Source organism: Manis javanica, chromosome 4 (assembly GCF_040802235.1).
Source record: "Manis javanica isolate MJ-LG chromosome 4, MJ_LKY, whole genome shotgun sequence".
Lineage (NCBI taxonomy): Eukaryota > Metazoa > Chordata > Mammalia > Pholidota > Manidae > Manis > Manis javanica.
The window spans coordinates 99,954,056-99,974,897 of NC_133159.1; the positions used below are offsets into that span (position 1 = coordinate 99,954,056).

A 20,842-nucleotide genomic window follows, 5' to 3' on the forward strand; every position below is an offset into this window, starting at 1 on the left:
AAGTGGGACTCCTGGCTATGGCCTGCAGAGCTGGGGTGCTATGGCCCGTGCCCGTTCCTGCCTGTGGCAGTTGGGCTGCCTCTCCCCAACTCCAGCAGCCCTGGCTCTCCTCCCAGCTTCGGGACCTTTGTTTTGCTGCCCCCCTTCTGTGGGAGCTTCACACACCTGGCTCCTTCCACCCTTTCATCTCCTCTCCGCAGAGAGGTCTTCTTGGATTATGGGCACCCAAAGTCTCCTCCCACCCCTGTGCTCTCAATCACACCCTGGTGGTTTCCTTCCTGCCACTTATCAGGGCTTTGATTACCTTTGTCTTTACATTTGTTTGTTTCTTCTACCTCTGGAATATAAACTCCAAGAGCAGGGACCCCATCTCTCTTGTTTACTCCTTTGCCTGGCTCATAGAAGCAACTTGCCAGGACTGAGGACAGCCACAGGTCTGTTTCTGTGATTCCCCGGCAGCCCCAAAGCCAGGCATCTGCCCCTGCCCGTGACATCATGACTCAGGCCCCAGGCCCCCATCTGGCACGGAGGCCACACCTTGTCCCTCTCCGGCTGGACTCTGCTCCATCCAGTTCCAGGAGCCTGAGGTGCTCCTAGCTGGCACCCCATCCCTCGACACCTTTCAGCCACAAGCAGGCCTCTCTCCCCAAATACCAGAGTCCTGCCCTGCCTCCCTTGCTGCCCTTCATGGAAGCAGAGCTCTCCTTCCCCAGAGTTCCTGACTAGGGCCTTGCTCTAGAGTTTCCAAGAGACCCAGGCCCACTTCCTGAGCCACGCTAGAGTAGCCTGGCTCCTTCAGCCTAAAACCTGTGTACCTGGATCCAGGCTTACACCCCACTCCTCAGAAGTCACTCTCAATGCCCTGAGAGCAAGCAAGTGGTAGGGCCTTCCCAAGAGACAGAAGAGCAGCAACCTCCTTGCCATACCTTTATGCAAAACCATCCAGTGACTCCACTCACCACCAGCTGATGTAGACACACATATCCTATTCCTTGCCACCACCACCTCCCCACCACACACACACACACACACACACACAGTTCATGCTCTGGCCATACCTAACTACTCACCATGCCATTTCACCCATGCACCCAGCAAGATTGCTGCTCCCTCCACCTGGCATTCCCTTCCCACTTCATCTCTTAGCCAGACTCCTATGTGATTTTAAGAATCGGCTGCACGTTGCCTCCTCTGGGTGATCTTCCCTGAGCAGTGTGTGACCCTTTATGCCTGAGATGTCACAGTACATGTATTTTCCCAGAGGTCCTTCTCTCCTCTAGGCTGGGGAAAAAAACAATCCTGGTCTTCAGAGATCCTAGTCCGATGGGGACATGCCCCTCAATGTGACAAGGGCAGTAATGGAAGGATGTGCATACAGGGAATCTGGGAGCCAAGGACCAGAATCCCCACCAGTCCTGGGCAATGGGGAGGCTTCTGGAGGAGGCAGAACTCCTGTGCAGACACAAAGGCAGAGCAGGTGTTTCCCACGGACAAGGAAGGAACGGGGGCGTCCAAGACAGGCAGAACAGCAGGTAGCCTGCCACCAGGGTATGACTCGGCCAGAAATCACAAGTCATTCTCTAAACTGAGTGTAAGTACAAGGGGCAGGACGTGGGGGAAGATAAGGCCAGACTCACAGGCAGGAGCCACACGTGTATGAAGTTCCTATGCCATTAAATGGGAAATATGGTGCTATTTGCTCCACTTGGATAAAAGTACAGGATGAGCCTCTCACCTCTCCACACTTTCATGTGCCCCAGCCAGGATTACTTTGCCAAAGAATTGTTTGGCACCTGGAGCTTTCTTTGTGCAGAAGCATCAGTTATGGCCCCCAGATCCCTTGAGGGTGGGGGTGGCCCAGCCTCTCCATCACCCCTAACGCCCCTCTTCCCTGGAGCGGCCCCACTTGTGAGGGCACTGCAGGGTGCAAGCTGACAAGGACGCCAGGGGCTGCGCCTTGTTTCCCTGCCCAAATATGTCACATGGATCTCTGTAGCAGGATGTGCCCTTCCCCAGCCCTGGCCTCCAGCCCTGCACAAGAGTGTCTGCTGTGCTCACACTGAGGGGGGAAGAGGCCCTGGGAAGGACAGGGCCTGGACTGAGCTGGGTGGGGACTCCATCTTGGCTGGGCATCGGGGCCAGGGCTTGGGATAGGATGTGGCTACAGCCTTGATGAAGCTGGGGCTGGGACTGGGGGAGGCAACCAAGGGACAGTCTGTCCTAGGCTGAAAGAAACCGAAAGACAAAGGGGCTGAGATCCAGGGAACACGACAGCCAGGGAAGGCAGGAGGTTTCCATGAGGCCATGGCTGGGGGCTGGCCCAGCGGGCACCTGATCCCTGGGCCCCTAAAGCTGGCTGCCCTGTGGACTCCCACAGGTGGGGAAGGCCCAAGCAAGGACCTAATCTCTGGACTCCAGGCCATCCAGGGCAATGTTGGCTGGGGTGGGGGCAGGGGACTAGGTCAAGATCCCCTGGGATGGCCTTATGGAAGCCAAGGATTGGGGTACAGGATGCTGGCTCTGCTCTTAGACCACAGGACTCTCCACCACAGATCCTAACCCCTCCAGGCTGCCTGGTCCTCTACCCATGGCCACCACAACACTGGTACTTCCCCATCCCCCTCTCCACCCCTGCCTTATTCCCTTGGTTCCTTTTACACCCCACTTCCCTTGTTAGCCTTGAGCTTTCAGAGGGCAGGCAGACGGGCCTATCATGGGTGCCAGGGAAGGTTTTTAAGTGAAATGCAGCACAAGGACTGGGCAGCTTCATGAACGGGGACAGAGGCAGGCCTCAGTTTCCCATCTTTGCTGAAGACAGCCAGGCATTGACCAGAGGTCTGAGGGCATGGGGTGGGGTGGGGCGGGAAGGAAAGATCAAAAATAGGGAATGAGAGGGCCTCTTGCTGGGTGGGAGGGGACAGAAGAAAGGACAGAATGAGGCAGGCCCTGCCAGCAAGAAACCTCAGCCCTCCATGTAATGCTCATGGTGGGCCCAGGCCCCGTCTGTTCTTACAAGATCCATGTGCTGCTCCCAGGCAGCAGCTGGGCACACATGTTCATGTGCCCACATGTACAGTACACGTGAGGCACGCATGGCAGCCCCCAGCTCCTCTGAAGCCTGGGCCTCCCTCCCACCTTCCGTTCCTTGCCCACAGAAGCCAGAATCTCCGGGGCCCTGGGTACCCTCTCCTTCTTGTCCCAGGCCCAGTGGTAATGCTGACCTGGGGCCTCTGAGCAGGTGCCCAAAAGACAGAGGGAAAAGGGGCCCACACCTCAATGCCAGAGGCAAGAAGAGGAGGGAGTGGGAAGCAGGGCTCTCTGACTAAGCTTGGGGCACCTGCTGGTGCTGGCACTGCAATGGCCCCGGGCTTCCTATTGGGTAGCTGTTGGCCTAGGAGACCTCCCACCCACCAGAGTCCAAAGAGCACAGGTGTGGCTGCCTCTTGGCCTCATCACCATAGGGCCTGTCTCTAATCACAGGGCCTCTGCCTGTGGCCACAGCAGAGAAGCCACTGTCCTGTGAGCACCAGCAACTGACCACCAGCCCTAAACTAACATCAGCCCCCTCGGGGGACCAGCTGCCAGACCTTATTGGAACCCAGGTAAGGTCCTGACCCTCAGGAAGATCCCAGAGCAGTGGTGGCAACTCGGTGGTTTGGCAGGCCAGGGTCTCCAGCCCTCTCCCAGATACAGCCAGAAACACTGCCAAGAAGGACTTGGGACTCGGCTGTGAGCCAGCTGATAGGAAGCAGGGCAGGGGAGCCGGGACGCCAGCAGCATCTTGGGTTGCTTTTCCCAGTGTCTGTGATGTAGACACCCCTTCCCTGCTCCAAGCCCCTAAGTTTGGGGGATAAATGGTGGAAACTCAACCTGCTACAGCCCTACCCCAGCCCACCCCTCCCCAGGAGCAAGGCTAGCCAGTACCAGCCTCACCCATTCCTGCTGTGGGGATCTTCTGTAGCAAATACTTCCTTTGACTTGCCCCAGGGGCCCACAGGGACCCAGAGGGAGCTCCCCGCATGGAGCGGGGGAGCAGGGAGCAGCACTGTTCAGGCAGAGCTTGTTTTCTCTCCCCTTTCTTTATACCTAGAAGCAGGAAGTATTGCCTCCTGGGGATGGAGCTGGGGGAAAGGCAAGCAGGCTTCTAACACCCCTACCTCTGAGGAGGAAAGGGGTCCTCCAAAACAAGGAAAACAAAGGTCCAGCACCTCCTCCACAATCCCTTGTTTACTAGCAACTCATTTTCCCAACACTGAGTCATATTATCAGATCCTTTGTTATTTTTGTAACAGTCCCAATAAACAGGGGCGTGGGCTGCTCTCTTACACTTTGCCCAGGATATTGCAGGGTTCCTGCATAATGCAGGCTCATCACATGGATGCATGGTCACCCACAAACCCGACACCCATTCATGATGCATACATACAAACCTCATTCAAATAACACATACCCTTGACCCACACACTCAACTATCTCCCGCTCACCCGCGACTCCACCCCCACTCCCCTCCCTCCCCGCCTGTACGCATTCACCACATTTACCTTCATTCCATTTCAACATGTATGGCTTCTAGACACCCTCTGTGCCAGGAAGGTGCTGGGAAGACAGTGGTGGCAAGACAAGTTTGTCCTCAGGAGGTCACAGTCCAGTGCCAGGCATTTTCAAACAATTAAGGCACAGGGTTTGCAGGAGGAAGGGCTGGTTTCATTCTCTATGAAATACTCACTTGTGACCTCAGGCCCGTTATCCTCTTTGAGCCTCAGCATCCTCATCTGGTAAATGGGATAATAACAGTACCCACCTGGAGAGGTTATTTTGAGGATTAAATGAGTTGATGAAGGTAAAGTCCAAAGAACAGTGCTCAGAACACAGGCACAAGGAGCTATAAACAACGGTAGTGAAAATTAATATAACATTCACCAGAGGCTTAGCACCAGGCTTGCAGCAGTAGCCAGGGTGGCTGTCATTGTTCAAAAGGAACGTATAAGGTTGGGTGTGGCATTTAGATGGCACTCTGGGCAGGGTGGAGTGTGGGGGTCAAAGAGGGCTTCACTGAGGACATGAACCTTGCGTTGGAATTTAAATGGTTGGGTGAGGAGGTGCTCTGGGCAGAGGGTTCAGGGTATGGAAAGTCAGAGACAGGAGACTTGGTAAGACATTCAGGGAAGTAAAGCTCATTGACAGCTCCCACAGAAAGCCCTGATAAATGCACATACACACGTATGAGCACAAACACCCATGCACACCTCCTGAGCGGGCCCCTAGCTTAAGAGCCAACACTGGCCTCTTCCAAACATGCAGAATTGAAACAAACTTGGACTATAGGCTTGCTTTGCATTTGGCTGCTGAACCTAATGCCTTCCCTCCAGAAGCTAGGTGCAGCCCACCCATCTGGCATCTTTCACACTGAGACCCAGGGTGGGCGGGATATAGTCCCAGGTGCTTTCCACATAGCTTTCCTGGGCCCATTGGAATGAGCTTTATTGACCAAATAATGGGAGGCCAGGGCTGCCTCAGGGCCTCCCAGGCCTAGGCAATATGGAGGGCTCCTCAGATCAGTGGAGGGCATGGCTGGAGAAGGCTCCAGAAAGTCCCCTGGAGCCAGGGGCTTTGGGCCTGGTCCTGGAGGCCCCAGGTCAGAGCGTGGCCCAAGCCTCAGGCCTGGATCAGGGACAAGCAGCAACCTCTCCTGCCCTGGAATTCCTCTCCTGGCCTGAAGACTGTCTTTTTGGTTCAGTTTGGGCTCTAGGGAGTCATTTCAGCAGTGTCAACATGTCCCGGCCCAGCAGCAGAGCCATTTACAGTAAGTGCTCCCTCCTGTCCCCTCTCCCTTCCCTCCCTCAACCTCTTGCCCTCCAGTCTCTCCCTCCCCACACTGACACCCCTCCCTGGTTGTATTTGTCTCTCCTTCTTCTGCCCCCATCCCCTTGCTCTGCACCCCTGCAGTGCAACGGAAGGAGTACTCGCAGAGCATCTCCTTGGAGCCCACTCACCTGCAGTACAGGGTGGAGGTTAGTAACCCTGGGGGCCCAGTTTTCTGATTCAACCCAAGTTTTCATATGCGCTCACAGCCCTGCCAAAAGCAGACATCTCAGACGAGTGTCTGCCACAGAAACCGACTGCCTGAGCCAGCCAGATTGGGGTGGGGAAGGTGGGGGTGGGGGTTGGTCTTTGGGTCTAAAAAGCCTAAATGAGTACCTGCTCAATCTGGGGGAGAAGGGGCAGCTGGGCAGGGGAAACTGGGGGAGAAGGCCAAGGGAAGCTGGCCTAGAGGTTGAGCAGGTGGAGAGGTTGAGCAGGTCCCAAGGCAGGAACAAGAAGCAGGGGGATAGATCAGGAGGTACAGGCAACCACCACAGCCCACCCCTGCCTGCCTCTGGACCCACCCCCTGCTGCACTGGTCCCCAGGGAACTGTTCTTTGCCCAGCTGGAGGCAGGAATGTGTGAGGTCAGCAGTCCCTGTGAGGATTTGAAAGAACCAGGGTTTGAGAGGAGAGATGTCTGGGCTTGAGCTCCCAAGGCAGGCCTGAGCCGCTCGGAGGCTAGAACGGAAGCTCTGGACCAGCCTGGGAGGATGACGCTGGCATTGCGGATTCTAGCTGAAGGGCTGTTAGCAGCATGGTGAAAATGCAGACTAGAAGGGTGGGGTAGGAAAGCACACACTTGGTCAGGCTGAAGCACCTGGGCTAGAAACTGCCCTGGGCAGCAGCAGATTGAGGGCTCTCACAGAGAAGAAGCAGGGAGGGACACCTTGGCGATGGCCTGGAGGCTCCACAGGGCAGGTAGGTCTTTCCGAGCTACTGGGTTGGAGCCAGGGGTTCATGGCAAGGGTGGGGGCTGGGAAGTGCTTCATTTTGGCCCAGCAGGCAAGAGCCAGAGAACTGGGGCTTTCTCCAGGATGTTGGGCATTTGCTCCTGCTGCCAGGTGGCCCTGAACATCAGGCAGTGGGAACTCCGGGAGAGGAGCTGGGAGCTGTGCAGGGAGCTGGGTGGTAGGATCCAGGGCAAAAGGCAGATAGCTTCCCCTCAACAAAGCTCTGGAGGGGAGGCCGAGGAGCAGGACTGTAACTTGTGAACGCAGCATTTGGTTGGGAGAAAGCAGAGGTCTCCTCCAGGAGACAGAATAACAGCAAAAACCTGCTGGAATGATCAGACTAGCATTGGATAAGGGCCTGAGTGGAGACCAAGACCACCTCACTAGGCAAGGTCGGGAAGAAGGAGGGGCTTGATCTTCTTCCTGAGAGTCTGGGAGGTGATGGACTAGCAGAAGAGCAAAAGGCATTCTGGGTATGGGGAACAACATGAGCAACACATGGCAACAGGAACACTAGGTCAGTGCAGAGAAGGACCAGGCTGGGATGGTGGATTCCCACAGGGGGCAAAGAAGCCAAACCCTCTATAATTGTTTATTTTTTGGGTGATTGAGCCTACATCTACCAACATCCAGCATCCTTAGCTAGCCTAGACTGTTAAAATCCATCACCATCCTATCTCCAGAGTCCTAACCCCCCTCATGCAACCCTTTAGACCCCAGGTTGAGAGCCCTATCCTAGCCCAATTATTACCACTGCCCCTCCCCACATTGGCCCTCAAAGGCTGCTCTATGGGCACTGCCTGGGACCTCCCTCACAGGGTGGCCAGGGACATGTCTTCCCCCTCTGCTGCCTTTTCTCCACCCCACCCCTGCCCATCCCCACCTGTAATCCCCATTTCCAAACCATCTCACTGTCCTGGGCCTCCCCCTTTCTCCCCAGCACCTGATGACCTGTAAGCTGGGGACTCATGGAGTCCAGGAGCCCAAGGACGCCATGCAAAAGCTGCAGGAGATGGACACTCAGGGCCGGGTGTGGAGCCAGGACTTGCTCCTGCAGGTCAGAGATGGCTGGCTCCAGCTGCTGGACATCGAGTCAAAGGTCAGCCCTCCCATTACACCCCACAGTAAGTTATAGCCAACTTAGGCTACGGAAACACAAGCACTGGCCATGAACCCCACCTTTCCAAGCGCCAAACAGCAGCCACTCCTCCCCATAGAGTACACACCCAAGCCTAGGAAGAGACCAGGGACAGAGGCACAGGGGTCAGGGGAGATGATGTCCCAGCCACAGACTACTAGGAAGGCTGGGGTGGCCCAGGTTTTGAGCTCCCAGGAGCCACCCTGGCTTTCAGTGACCTCACATCACAGCTGACTTATCTGCTTGGCCCAGGAGGAGCTGGACTCTTACCGCCTGGACAATATCCAGGCCATGGATGTAGTGCTCAACACCTGCTCCTACAACTCTGTCCTGTCCATCACTGTGCGGGAGTCAGGCCTGCCAGGCACCAGCACTCTGCTCTTCCAGTGCCAGGAAGTAGGGGTGAGTGGCCAGGAGCAGGGCTGGGAACTGAGCAGGCATGGGATCCAGCAACCATCACTACCCACTCCCCCAGCTCCAAAAAACAGTCTGCCTGATTGTTGGCTCCTCCAGGCAGAGCGATTGAGGACAAGCCTGCAGAAGGCCTTGGAAGAGGAGCTGCAGCAAAGGTAGGCAGCTGCTGCCCTAGCCCACCTGTAGCACCACAGAGCTCAGGCCTAGGTGGGCCAGGCCGGGACCCCACATGCGGAGTTGCCCAGGAGCCTGTGGCCCAACCAACCTAGGTCCGGAGCTGCGGAAGGGCCAGGCTGGATCAGAGAGCAGATGGGCAGAGGGAAGGGTTTGGAGTAGGCCCAGCAAACACTGGAGACTGGCTCTGGGGACTGACATGGGACCAAGAGGGCCCAGAGCGCAGGCAGATGAGGCAAGGTGGAGTTAAGAAAGGATCCAGATGGGAGACCAGGGAGCAGGACGGGTGGGGGTCCTGGAGAGAGGTGGTGCTGTCCCTGGGTCCAGAGGCAAATGTGTGGGCAGAGCCTTTGTCCCAAGAACCTGTCAGAGCTGTGTGCCCACCATGTGCTCAGCAGACCCCAATTTGGAGCCCTTCACCCAGGCCAGGACAGATGGAGGGGGCCACCTCTGGAAAGGCCACTCCTTAAGGAGCAGGTCCCCCCTCTGGAGCACAGGCCAGCTCCAGAACAGCCCTACGGGATGACCCCAGAGCACAGTAAGTTTGGGGCACACGGGCAAGTGAGAAGAGAAGGTTCAGAGTAAAGGTCAAAAAGGCTCTGGCCCACACTCTCCTCACCTTGCAGGCGTACCGCCATCCCCAAGGCCCTTGTTGCGCCACTCCAGCACCAGAGAACCCAGCGCCTCGGCTCTGCCTCCCCCAGCGCAGCCGCCATCCCCTGAGGACCCAGAGCGGGAGGAGGTAACTACAGGTTCTCTTGGGCTCGTTGAGGCCTCTGGGCCTGAGCCCTGCCCCTCCCCCCAGGAGGCCAGGTCTTGGGGTGGCCAAGGCAGGCCTGGGGCTGAGGAGGGTCAGGGGGGCTTGGTCAGACCCTGGGCTGGGTCCGAGGCTCAGGCTTGTGGTGGGGAGGGGGCAAGGGCAGGCTTGGGAGTTCCATGTGGGCCTAACTGCCCACTCAAGGCCACGGTTGTTTGGAGTCCAGGAGGTACTGAACTATGTCCTAAGGGACATTGAGCTGTTTGTACAAAAGCTGAAGGAGGCCCAGGCAAAGTCCGGTCGTAAGAAGAAGAAACTGGGAAAGAAAAAGTACAAGTATCCACGGGGTGAGTGCTGGGGGCTAGGGGAGAGGAGTTGGGGGGGTCTTGGGATGATCTGTGACCCCCTGCCTTACCCCCTCCCCCACAGGGATGACACAGGCACAGTACATCGATTGCTTCCAGAAGGTCAAGTACAGCATCAACCTCCTGGTGTGTTGCTGTGCCCAAGGTTCCCAGCCCTCCGCCCTCAGTAGGCCCTCCCTCTCCAGTCTCAAGACATCCCAAGCCTTTTTCCTTCTCTAGCTTGTCCCCTGAAACTCTCTGCCCACTCTGGGGACTTTTGGAGAATACCAGGCTCCCAAACAAGGCCCCCAGAATAACTATGGGGCCCTGGAGTCCTGGTGAAGGTGGGGTGGGAGGAAGGGTGGTGACAGGCATCACCCTGTGTTCCCCAGGGGAACCTGGCCAACAGGCTGCAGCAGACAACTGCCCCTGAGTTTGTGTACATCCTCTTCCAAACTCTGGACTTTGTGAGTTGGGGGAAGATATTGCAGTGAAGAGGGACAAATGGAGGTTAAGATGGAGCAGAGACCAGGGTGGAGAGCAGGCAGCAGAGGGCGGCTGTGGGTGTGCCCCTTGCTAACCCAACTCCACCTCCTCCTTGACCCAAGACAAGGAGGGTACTGTGTACAGCACCCCTCAGCAGACGAGGTGGGCTGGGGTTGGAGTCAAGGACACCAGTGCTTGGAGGGAGACGGGAAGGAGCAGCAGGCCGGAGGCAATATGACACTGCAGAAATGGGAAGCCGGGGGCTCCACCACCTTCCCACTCCTGTAGGGCCCTGTGGGAGCCCAGGGGCTTCCTGACACCTTTCATCCCTCCCCTAGATCCTGGCCCAGTGCCCTGAGCCTGGCCTAGCAGCCCAAGTGATCTCACCCCTCCTTACCCCAAAAGCCATCGACCTGCTGCAGTCCTGTCTTAGTCCACCTGACAGTAACCTCTGGAAGGGGCTGGGTGTGGCCTGGACCACCAGCCGGTGAGTGAAGACAAGGCCTGAATTAAATCAAGGGCAAGGGGCATGGGGGCACAGGGCAAGACATCAGAGGGGGCAGGTTCCACATCATCACAGACCAGAAATATCTCAAGACACACTGAGGGACTACATGGGAAAAGTTTCAACTTTTTATTAGACTAAGTATGAATGATTTTTTTAAAGCCTCTGCATACCCACCACAGAAGAAAGGCATTAGCTCAGAAAAAAAGAATAATTCTTCCCAAGAAAGGAGAGTTGGCAACCTTCAAGTAAAATAATTTCTCATTTTTGTGAAGGACAAAGTGAAAACTTTGTCTAATCCAGTCAAAATCTAAGAATTACTGATGTAAGAAATGCTGCAAATGCAACATCAGTAAGACCTGGCAACCAGCTGGCCAAGGAGTTAAGGGAGAAAGAAAAGCTGACAACCAGGAAAGGGGCAGCCAGACAGTAAGGTCAAACTGATGAAAGCTCGGGCAGCGGAAATGAAACCCCGTTTGGATCTGCTGAGTGGGGGTGTTGGTGGAACATTCTACAGACAGGAGGACCTCACCCAGAAGGGGTCCTAACTATGTGGGACCCACCTAACTATGTGGGAGCAGCCTCTGTGGGTCTGGAAACAGTGAGCCTGGACCCCTAGAGGTAAGCAGTCTGGGGGTGGGGGTTTGGGTGGGGGCAGAACTCACTGTCCCAAGCACATTGACTCCATCCCAGAAGACAAGAAGGGAAACTTCTACATGTAGGTGTGAAAGGAAAAGGGTTGAGGAGGCAAAGAGAAATTCCAGAGAGTTAAAAGGAGAAACATAGTTCATAATGCGTGATCAAAACTGAAAGTTTCTGTGATGACTGCCCTTGTACTGTTCACCATGTAAGAATTTATTCACTATGTAAGAATTTTGTTCACCATGTAAGAACTTGTTCGTTATGCTTCAGAAGATTGGAGACTGACAAGAATTAGGCTTAGGGTGGATTAATGATTGTGCATTGAGCATTGACTCCCCTATACAGAATTTTATTGTTGTTAACAACCATTTGATCAATAAATATGAGAGATGCCCTCTCAAAAAATATATATATTTTTATCTGTTAATTTTTAGGAAATTAATCACCAAATGTTGACATTAGCATCTATGTAATATAGCGAGTGACCAAAGAGTATCTGATTCATATTCTACAAATATTTATAAACAAAAGGAATAATAGCTTAAAATAAAAACAAATTAGTTTTTGGCTTTAAGACAGAATAAAAATTTACTTTGACCAAAAAAAAAAAAAATACCATGTGAAACCCCAAGGGGGTCTTCTAGCCCCTAACACTGTGTGGTTCCATCACTTTCATTCAAGCCCCCAATCAGTGCAATACAGGACCCAGCGTGTTCTTATGGAGCTGATACATCTGCATGACATGGACAGAGGAGAGGCTGGCCCACAGATTCGTGCACCTTGGGATTTGTTCACGCTTAACTGTTTGCTCCTTTGTGCACGTTCTGGGGCCTTTCATCTGTGAGCTTGGGCCGTGTCCTCCATTACAGAAGATCTCCAAGGCTATGCTCTGTCCTCTCCTTCCTCTCCACATTCCCCAGCCCAGCACAGAGAGGACTCAGCTTTGTTCTCTTCCCAGGGCTGACTGGACAGGCTCTGAGCCCCCACCCTACCAACCCACATTCTCTGATGGTTGGCAACTTCCAGAATCTTCCAGTCAGGTAAGGGTTGCTTAGCACAGATCCCTACTCAAAGCCCTGGTCTCTGGATAATTTCTGCCCTTTCAGTCTAAACCACTGGGGTCACATGACAACTAAGTGGTAGGTGGGTTCCTGTGGGTACCCATATCTGTGGGGTGGACAGGCAGGGAAGGGGATATAAGGAGCTGTGTGAGTAGATGTGTGGTCTGATAACCCAGCTCCCCACCTCCACACTGGCTGACTCTCACTCTGTTTGGCCCCTACAGGCATCCTTAAAATACCAGGACTCTACTTCCCTCCGGTATGCCCTGGGCTTAATAGGGACTAATGGTTCTGCGGAGGGAGGGCTGGGGTTTATCCTGTGGATCTGTGGATTCTATGCTTCAGAGATGCTCTGGGCTCTCCTTTAGCCAGAAACATATGTGTACAAACATGTCCCTCCCCTACCTTGGGTGAAAAAGCGAATTTTTACCTCTCCAGGCTCCAGTACCTTCTTTATATACTATTCGCATATGCCTCCAGTTTCTCAGAGCTTAGGTATAAAGTGCTCAGAGGAGAGCTCAGATATAGAAAAGTCCACTTCTGGAAGAGTCTTCAGAAATCCACATTTCAGACCCCTCCTGCCTGCAGAAACCCCCACCCCAAACCCCACCTAACACTGCCTGCCATTAAACTCTGTGGAAACCCAAAAGTCACCACCAGACTCCAGGTGGGAGATATCTGGGGCTTTGGGGCTGGACAGGGACTCAATTTCTGAGGCTCTATTCTCCAGCCATGCTGACTCTGTCTCTGGGGGCAAAAGCCCTAGGTTAGGGAGCACCTCACGCTTTGCTCAAGAGGAGACATACCACCATGGCCCTCAGCCTGGGGACCCCAACCTCGTGCTCTCCAGCCCCAGACCTGTCAAGTCAGCCTTGAAAATGCAAGTCCTATATGAGTTTGAAGCTAGGAACACGCAGGAACTGACTGTGGCCCAGGGAGAGGTGCTAGAGGTGAGGTGTGGGCTTGAGCCTAGAAAAGGAGGTGGTGGTTGGTGGGAGCTACAGGCAGCCTGGGGTGGGTAGGGGCTGTTGGGGTGGATGGCCTGGAGAGGGAAAGGAAAGTGGGGAAGGGCCAGGAGAAAAGTCTTATGTGTGCTTGGTGACTGAGGCAGTAACTCTTGACAGGTTCTGGACCAGAGCAAGCGGTGGTGGCTGGTGAAGAAGGAGACGGGGCAGAGCGGCTACATTCCCAGCAACATCCTGGAACCCCTAGAGTTGGGGGACCTGGGGAACCAGAGCTGGTCACCCCCTTGGGTACTACCCAGCCTAGACTGTCCAGAAGCTATAAGGCCTGAATCATTGGTGGGGGCAAGAAGAATTCAGTGACAAGTGGAGGAGATGGTTCTGGTTTGATTTAATCAGCATTATGGCACACTTAACTATGTGCCAAGTTTATCAGGGGGCCAGAGCAGAGAACAAGTCTTGTCCCTGCCAGACAAGCAAACCATGGAGGAAGATAAATGATGTCACAGGAGCCCACAGAAGGGACGCTGATAATGGGGGCTGTGGGTGGCTCTGAGATGGCACAGCCTCTTACCCACAGTTCCCCCTGTTTCTAGGCTCCAATGCTTCGACTTAGCTCAAGGCCGGAGGAGGTCAGGGCCTGGCTGAAGGCAGAGAACTTCTCCACTTTGTGAGTGCCTAGCCCCATGGGGTGTGTTGGGAGATAATAAAAGACTCAGATAATAACCAAGGAGACCCAGATTCAGAACATACAACCTGACCTACACGGTGCAAAACAGACCCCTGTCGCTGTGTGGCCTCTGCTGAGAGCAGAAGAGAGGGCAGTGTTAGAGTACTGAATGAGGAACCCCTGCCGTAGGGAAGGCAGCAAGATCAGAGGGAATGCAGGAACTGCCAAGCACCCCTCTGCACCCCAAGATTCTCTTCTAGGGCACTTCTCCCTTCAAACCCAGGAGTTCCAGAATTGGCTTAAGCCAATATGCATGTCCTATTCCTTCACCTCCAGATACCCTTGTCCATGAATTTTCCTGCAACCCCAGCCTCTAAGCCCAAACAGCTCCTTCTCTACCCAAATGCTCAGACCCAAGTCCTTCTACCCACCACTGACAGCTTCTGCTGTTTTTGCTCCCAGCACGGTAAGGACCCTCGGATCCCTGATGGGAAGCCAGCTGATTCACATGAGAGCCGGGGAGCTACAGATGCTGTGTCCACAGGAGGCCCCACGAATCCTGGCAAGGCTAGAGGCAGTCAGAAGGATGCTGGGGGTGAGGACACCCTGCAGTCCTGACCCCCACTTGAAATTCAGGGTGCTCCCAGGGTAAGAGTAAGAGCGCCAAATGGACAAGCCAGCAGCCCAGCCCTGAGGAGGAAGTGAGTGTAGGAAGGAGCGGGCCACCAGATATTCTCCCAGGGGCTTGACCTCATGGGTCAAACATGCTGGGAGGCTCCAAGCTGATCCATGGCATGGGCTTTTGGGGCTTCCTCACCCACACCAACTGAATCTCAATCCTTTTCTTTCCTTAAGATGAGCCCTTAGGATTCAGACACCTCCAAGACCAAGGCCCTCTCACAAGCAAGACAGTGGATCGGATACTCTTCAGAGCCCTGAGAATTCCTCTTTCAGGTTTCCAGTTTGCAGAGAACCCCACACCCCAGCTCACACAGTACAGGATGAGCAAGCCCAGAGATTGAGACAAATGATGCCTCTACTTGCTGTGTTGACAGCCCTCCTCAGCCCAACTATTTATTGTATCTCTTTCCTAAACCAGGACCACTTATGCCTAGATTTGTTAGGACTCTTTTTGTCCCTCTCCTCCTTAATAAAGCATATTCAAGCTTGTACGTCTCCCCACCACCACCTTGCAACTTCTTCTGGGTCTGGCGGGGGCCAAAGGCAGAGAGGCAGGAAGAGCTGGGATGCTGGGCGTGAGACAGCAGCAGCCCTACGTCCGTCCCTGGGCCACACTGTTTAAATACAAGGGGGATTTCCTACGACAGTCAAACGAGCTCAGACAGAATCTGAGAATTAGGGTCCAAGCTCTCCTTTCTTTCTAAACAAACACCAAAGTAAGGCCTTGCTCACTATCCTTATCCTTCTGTGTATACTTCTCCCAGAATATTACAAGGCACTGGCACAGCTGCAGGCACACCTCACAGGAGCAGAGTATGGGAGCTGACAGGGGTGGGTTTCCATTAGCCACACTGGCTGGAAATCCCCAGAAGTACCAGCATGTGTGTCAGGTGCTCCAGGCTCAAGTTAGCAACTTTCTCCCTTAGTATAACTTTTTTTCCCTCCTGTTGGGTAAACCAACCTTGAACTTCCTCCCCAGCTTGTCTCTTTAGTAACAGCTCATAGGCAACACTGGACTGGAAGTCAAAGGTCTACCAACTGGCTGTGTAAACTCTGGCAAGACATTTCACTCTCTGGGTCCTAAGAAGAGTTTGGGTCATTTTGGTTTCTAATACCTAGTATACACAGCCTTCTTTAATTTCATTACTGTCAGACTCTCCTCCCAGCATAATAGAGGTTGTACTTCTTTGATTTGGTGTATAGATAAGTGTATAGATGACTATGGTTCAAGGGCCTTTTGAGGGTTTTTTAGATGTTCCCTTAAGTTTCTCTTAGCTGAATTTGTGCATGACTCTAGCATTGTTTGGGCCCCAGATTACCCTGTTTTTAGACTGCCTAGGTCATTCCCTAAAGTTGCTGGCCTCAGAAAATCATCTCTCTCAGCTGGTAACACTGAATAGGAAAGCAAACTTTTTCCCTCACAAAAGAAAAAAAGGTGAGACCCTTGAGGTCTAACTATCAAGGGCAAAAGTTAAAGAAAAGTTAATTTCTTGGGAAGGGGAGAAAAAAATAGCACCATTGCACACTGGGTTTTATGGAGTTGATGAAGTCCTAGAAGCCGAGAACACCTCCAGGAGCAGGAAAAAAATGTTTTTTAGCCCTGTGCTCCCTAGATCTCCCAGCAAAGAAAGAGATGAGGTGAGGGGCTGTCTGGATATCCAAGAGCAGTAGAACTAGCCCAAGGCGTGCTATTACATAGACCTAGGTTTGTGTCCCAGGTCACACGTGGGAACTTGGGCTTAGAAAGGAAACTCACTCAGCCTCTCTAGGCCTTGCTTATCTTCTCTCAAATGGGCACAAAACCCACTTCACCAAGTTGTGATGAGGCTTAAGTTGGAATAAATCAGCTGACAAATATGAAATACCTATACTACAGCCTGGCATATGATAGGTGTTCAATAAATGTTAGTCTTTTACCTCAAGTTCATTGTAACTGGCCTTTTGTTATATTGGGAGGAGAAATCGAGGCATTATAAATTCATCTATCCCTATGTGTTTTCACTTTTTTCCTTTCTTCTTTGTGGTGAAACGTCCTTTTAAAAAGTCCCTACCTTGCTTCAAGTGAACTAAGGGGTAAATGTGATTTTTTGCACCCAGGCTAGAGGGTGGAGGGGCGGGCTAGGGGCTCAGTGTCCTAAGTGGCCATGCTGTGAAGCCAGGCCAGCAACTTTCCCAGTAACTCTGGATTCCTCCCCGCCCACCTTCAATGCACACGCCAGAGACAGCCATTCCCTGGTGGTCAGCCTCAGTCCATCTTAGTGCTTGCCCAGCTTCCCCCACGCCACCCCCATCTCGATAAGTATTTGTGGCAAGAACTCACCCTCCCGGGGTAACCAGCTCCCTCACTGCCTGGGCAGTTGGCGCTCATCCTGCCCAGACTGGCACTACTAACTGAGCAGGGCTTCACCCTTGGGGAGCGCACAGCCCCAACCCCAGGCCACCCAGGCCAGTGGCTGCGCCCCTCGTTTCTCTCCGCGGGGTCGCCCGGGGTCGCCCGTCCCCCAACCCTTGGGCCAGCAGAAGTGGTGCCCGCGCGGCCCCGTGGAGACGCGGAGAGAGGGGACGAGGACGCGTGGGGGCGGAGTCGGGACGCTCGTGTTGGCCCCGCCTACTTACGCGGCGTATAAAGTCGCGCCCGCTTGCCGTCTACCTCCAGTCCTCGAAGGCTCGGCAAGCAGCGTCTTTATGTCGTCGTCCAAGTCGTCTGTGGTGCTGGGTTACTGGGATATTCGCGGGGTGAGTGCTAAATTAACCGCCGAGCCGCTGGGCAGGGAGACGGAGGCAGAGGCGGCAGCTCTGTATCCGAAAGAATGACTCGACTCAGGAGCCAAGCCTCCTTCGCCCCTGCACGGCAGGCCGCACAGAGCTCCTGGGCCACGGAGGCCGACCCCTGCCCCGCCTCCGGGATCGCTGGGCCCCGTGGAGTGGAGCTGAGGGCAGAGAGCCGTCGGGGCGGATCCCTGGGGGCGTTTAACGACAGCCTCGTTGGGTTACAAGGTCTCGGCAGTCCCGGGCGGGGGAACGTTGGGGAGCGGGGGTGGGGGGTGGGGGTGGGGGGTGGGGGTGGCTCCTGTAGGAGCCGCGCAGGCCTGAACGGGGGCTTTTCTCCCCCAGCTGGCGCACGCCATCCGCTTGCTCCTGGAGTTCACTGATACATGCTATGAGGAGAAACGGTACACTTGCGGGGAAGGTAATGCAGCCGTGGGTGCACATGCGCCGCCGCGCTAAGCCTAGCTGGCCGTCCGACTATCGCGCCCGAGTCGGTGGGACTGCTGCCGCAATCACCTGGGAGCTCTCAGCTGTATCCCGTGTGGGGAGAGGCTGCTCATCTTTTATGTGGAGTGGGAGTTTCTCCCTCTGCCATAGCCCAGCCTTGTCCGAACGCTTAACCAAATAAGACTCCAGAGGTCAAATGGTTTAAGTTTTTAGGGCCTGGGAATGTGAGGTATCTGGACTAGGTTATCTCTTTAGATCTTTCCACTCTCTTCTCCTTCATCCTTTAGGTACTAAGGCTGTTGGGACCCACTTCATTCTCTCTCTTACAGCTCCTGACTATGATAGAAGCCAATGGCTGGATGTGAAATTCAAGCTAGACCTGGACTTCCCTAACGTAGGTGGTTTTAGAAAAAGAGTGGGTAGAAGGGAAGGTTGTCAAGTATATCCTTGTTTCTTTCCTTTCTGGTCTAGGGGATTCTAGAATAGGGCTTCTTAACCTAGATAGAATAAATAGAATTCAGGAGTCCTTGAACTTGGATGGAGAAAAAGTCACATTTTCATTTCCACCACTGACTAAAAGTTAACAATTCTTTCTGTTGTGAGTATTGGCAATAAGTTACACTGGTTATTAGCCATATCTGTGACTTTGTCACTAATCAAAATTGGGCATTTTCATATTATATTACATATGTTGCAGATATTGTAAATATTTACATTCATCATACTTGAAATTACAGTAGTTCTTACACCTGCTTGTTAATGCAAATTATACACATATTACTCTATTACGATTTTGGTTTTTCAATGTTCTATAAATTGTGTAAATATATATAATTTGCTTTACTGCATTTAAAAACATTCTGAGAAAGGGTCCATGGCATGTGCACGTGCACACACACACATATGTGTGGCAGTGGGGGAAGGGTGGGAGATGTTAAGAATCCCTGGTCTAGAATCAGGTGAGGACTTGATTGTTACCTTCTGCTTATTTTCTCCTTTGTCCTACTTCCCTCACTTCCTTCACTTTCCTGCAAGTCACATCTTCCCCTGGAGAGAAACAGGGAGGCAAGAAACAGGTGGTTCACTGAGCTGTCCATTTCCTTCCAGCTGCCCTATCTCATGGATGGTAAGAACAAGATCACCCAGAGCAATGCCATCTTGCGCTACATCGCTCGCAAGCACAATATGTGTGAGTGGGGCTCAGCTGGCGAGGGAGACCAGGCTGGTTGCTCACCTGGGAGTGGATAATCAAGGGTGATTTCTTCTACAGGTGGTGAGACTGAAGAAGAAAAGATTCGAGTCGACATAATGAAAAACCAAATAATGGATTTCCGCATGCAGCTGGCACAACTCTGCTACAGCCCTGACCACGTAAGTTTCCTTAGCAGGTAGACATCAAGGAGAAGGAGCATTTAGGAACCCAATGGTAATTCTGCTCCATTATGCTGCTACCTTCGCACCAGCTCAGTCCATCAAAATAGGGAAGGGAGGAGAATTCTTTTGGGGGAGGATGTTGGTCATATAACTCTGGTGTTGCTCCCTCTTCCTTTCCAAATCCCTGCCCTCTATCCTCTCACCCTGTCCTGAAAGCAATGAGAGGAGGGCCCCTGGAGAAAGGGCCACTAAGTGTCCACCACTGGCCCACGTCCTGATTAGCTAGGAAGATGATGACAGCTCTTCTCTCTCTTTTTCCTTCTCTCCCAGGAAAAACTAAAGCCGCAGTACTTGGAACAGCTACCTGAACAACTGAAACAATTCTCCTTGTTCCTGGGGAAATTCTCATGGTTTGCAGGGGAAAAGGTAGGAAGAGAGGAAAGGGAGTGAACACCTTTATGTCTCTGCAGGTGTTAATGAATTGCCCAGAGCTGACCATCTTACTTTCCCTCTAGCTCACCTTTGTGGATTTCGTCACCTATGATGTCTTAGATCAGAACCATATGTTTGAGCCCAAGTGCCTGGATGAATTTCCAAATCTGAAGGCTTTCATGTGCCGTTTTGAGGTGATGTCCCCTGCACTTGCCTCTTAACAAAAACTCGCACAGGCTTCCCTGGGCCCTAAAGGACCCCACTGTTATAGATTTCTTGCCAACACCAGTAATAGTTGGACATCTCTAACCCTGTAAGTCTTGGGAAGGGCCTGGCTTCTACAGCCAGAAGGTACCGTCTACAGGAAACAGCAGAGGCCGGGGATATGGGTGGCGGAGGCAGGCGAATGTCACCATATTGGAAGGGCTCTGTCGGACTGGGCTAGAGTCATTTTCTGTGGCATTGTGTGCTTCTCCTTCAGGCTTTGGAGAAAATAGCTGCCTACATGCAGTCTAACCGCTTCTTCAAGATGCCCATCAACAACAAGATGGCCCAGTGGGGCAACAAGAGAATATGCTGAGCAGGAGGCCGACTTACACTGCTTGTGTTATTCCCTCCTGTCCATAGGGGGCCTGTACTCTCTTCTCTGCTCTTTTCAATAAATAGATTTAGGCTACTGGTGTCCAGCTGGAGTTCTCTTGGGAATAAAGGCTGGAGGAGAGTGAGGATGTGTGAAAAATTACTAAGATGTGAATTCAGTCACTGCAACATTGACATTTTCCCCACCCAAAACTGTTCAGCCACTAGAGTTCTTGCCCAAGCCTTGAGAGTGGAAGCTAGAAATAAAGGCACAGTTGTAGAGAACAGGTATGTTAAATGGGGCTGGAGCCCCTGTGAAGACCTGGTGAGGATCTCAAGTACAACTGTGTGTTACTGTAGACATAACAACTGGAGTTCCAAACCAGACCCTTAAATGTGGGGATTCAGTGTGATGAAAACAGTACTTCCAACTGGTGAGCTAGCCAATAAATAAGATTAGGAAAATTACTTACAAATTGAAAATAATAAAACCCTGCCTCACACTTCACTAAAATCACTTCATCTGGAAGTTATGGCCCAATATTAAACACAAAGCTGTAGAAGTAATAATGAAAAGAATGTGATCATAGGGT

The 20,842-nt window shown here is 53.1% G+C and overlaps 2 protein-coding genes across 7 annotated transcripts; both read left to right on the plus strand.

Moving 5' to 3' along the window:
• Positions 1-3,437: 3,437 nt before the first annotated feature.
• Positions 3,438-15,139, plus strand: EPS8L3 (EPS8 signaling adaptor L3). 6 transcript variants are annotated; one of them, XM_037004852.2, is made up of 19 exons: positions 3,440-3,602; positions 5,738-5,803; positions 5,947-6,011; positions 7,755-7,913; positions 8,205-8,354; positions 8,466-8,521; positions 8,936-9,078; positions 9,167-9,282; positions 9,524-9,644; positions 9,727-9,788; positions 10,034-10,108; positions 10,466-10,614; positions 12,233-12,314; positions 12,560-12,594; positions 13,096-13,285; positions 13,460-13,588; positions 13,894-13,967; positions 14,430-14,668; positions 14,823-15,139. In XM_037004852.2, the coding sequence occupies exons 2-18, from the start codon at positions 5,773-5,775 to the stop codon at positions 14,617-14,619; spliced, it is 1,827 nt and encodes a 608-aa protein (XP_036860747.1). In that variant the 5' UTR covers positions 3,440-3,602; positions 5,738-5,772; the 3' UTR covers positions 14,620-14,668; positions 14,823-15,139. The 6 variants fall into 6 exon arrangements, with proteins under 6 accessions (XP_036860749.1, XP_036860747.1, XP_036860748.1 ...); XM_037004853.2 differs by having other exon boundaries at positions 8,939-9,078; XM_017666609.3 differs by having other exon boundaries at positions 3,442-3,602; positions 14,430-14,562.
• A 2,087-nt stretch (positions 15,140-17,226) lies between these two features.
• LOC108400995 (glutathione S-transferase Mu 3) lies at positions 17,227-20,346 on the plus strand. Its single transcript, XM_017666652.3, has 8 exons — positions 17,227-17,384; positions 17,763-17,838; positions 18,194-18,258; positions 18,972-19,053; positions 19,135-19,235; positions 19,569-19,664; positions 19,754-19,864; positions 20,152-20,346. Exons 1-8 carry the CDS (start codon positions 17,334-17,336, stop codon positions 20,248-20,250), a joined length of 681 nt encoding a protein of 226 aa, XP_017522141.2. The 5' UTR covers positions 17,227-17,333; the 3' UTR covers positions 20,251-20,346.
• Positions 20,347-20,842: the final 496 nt, after the last annotated feature.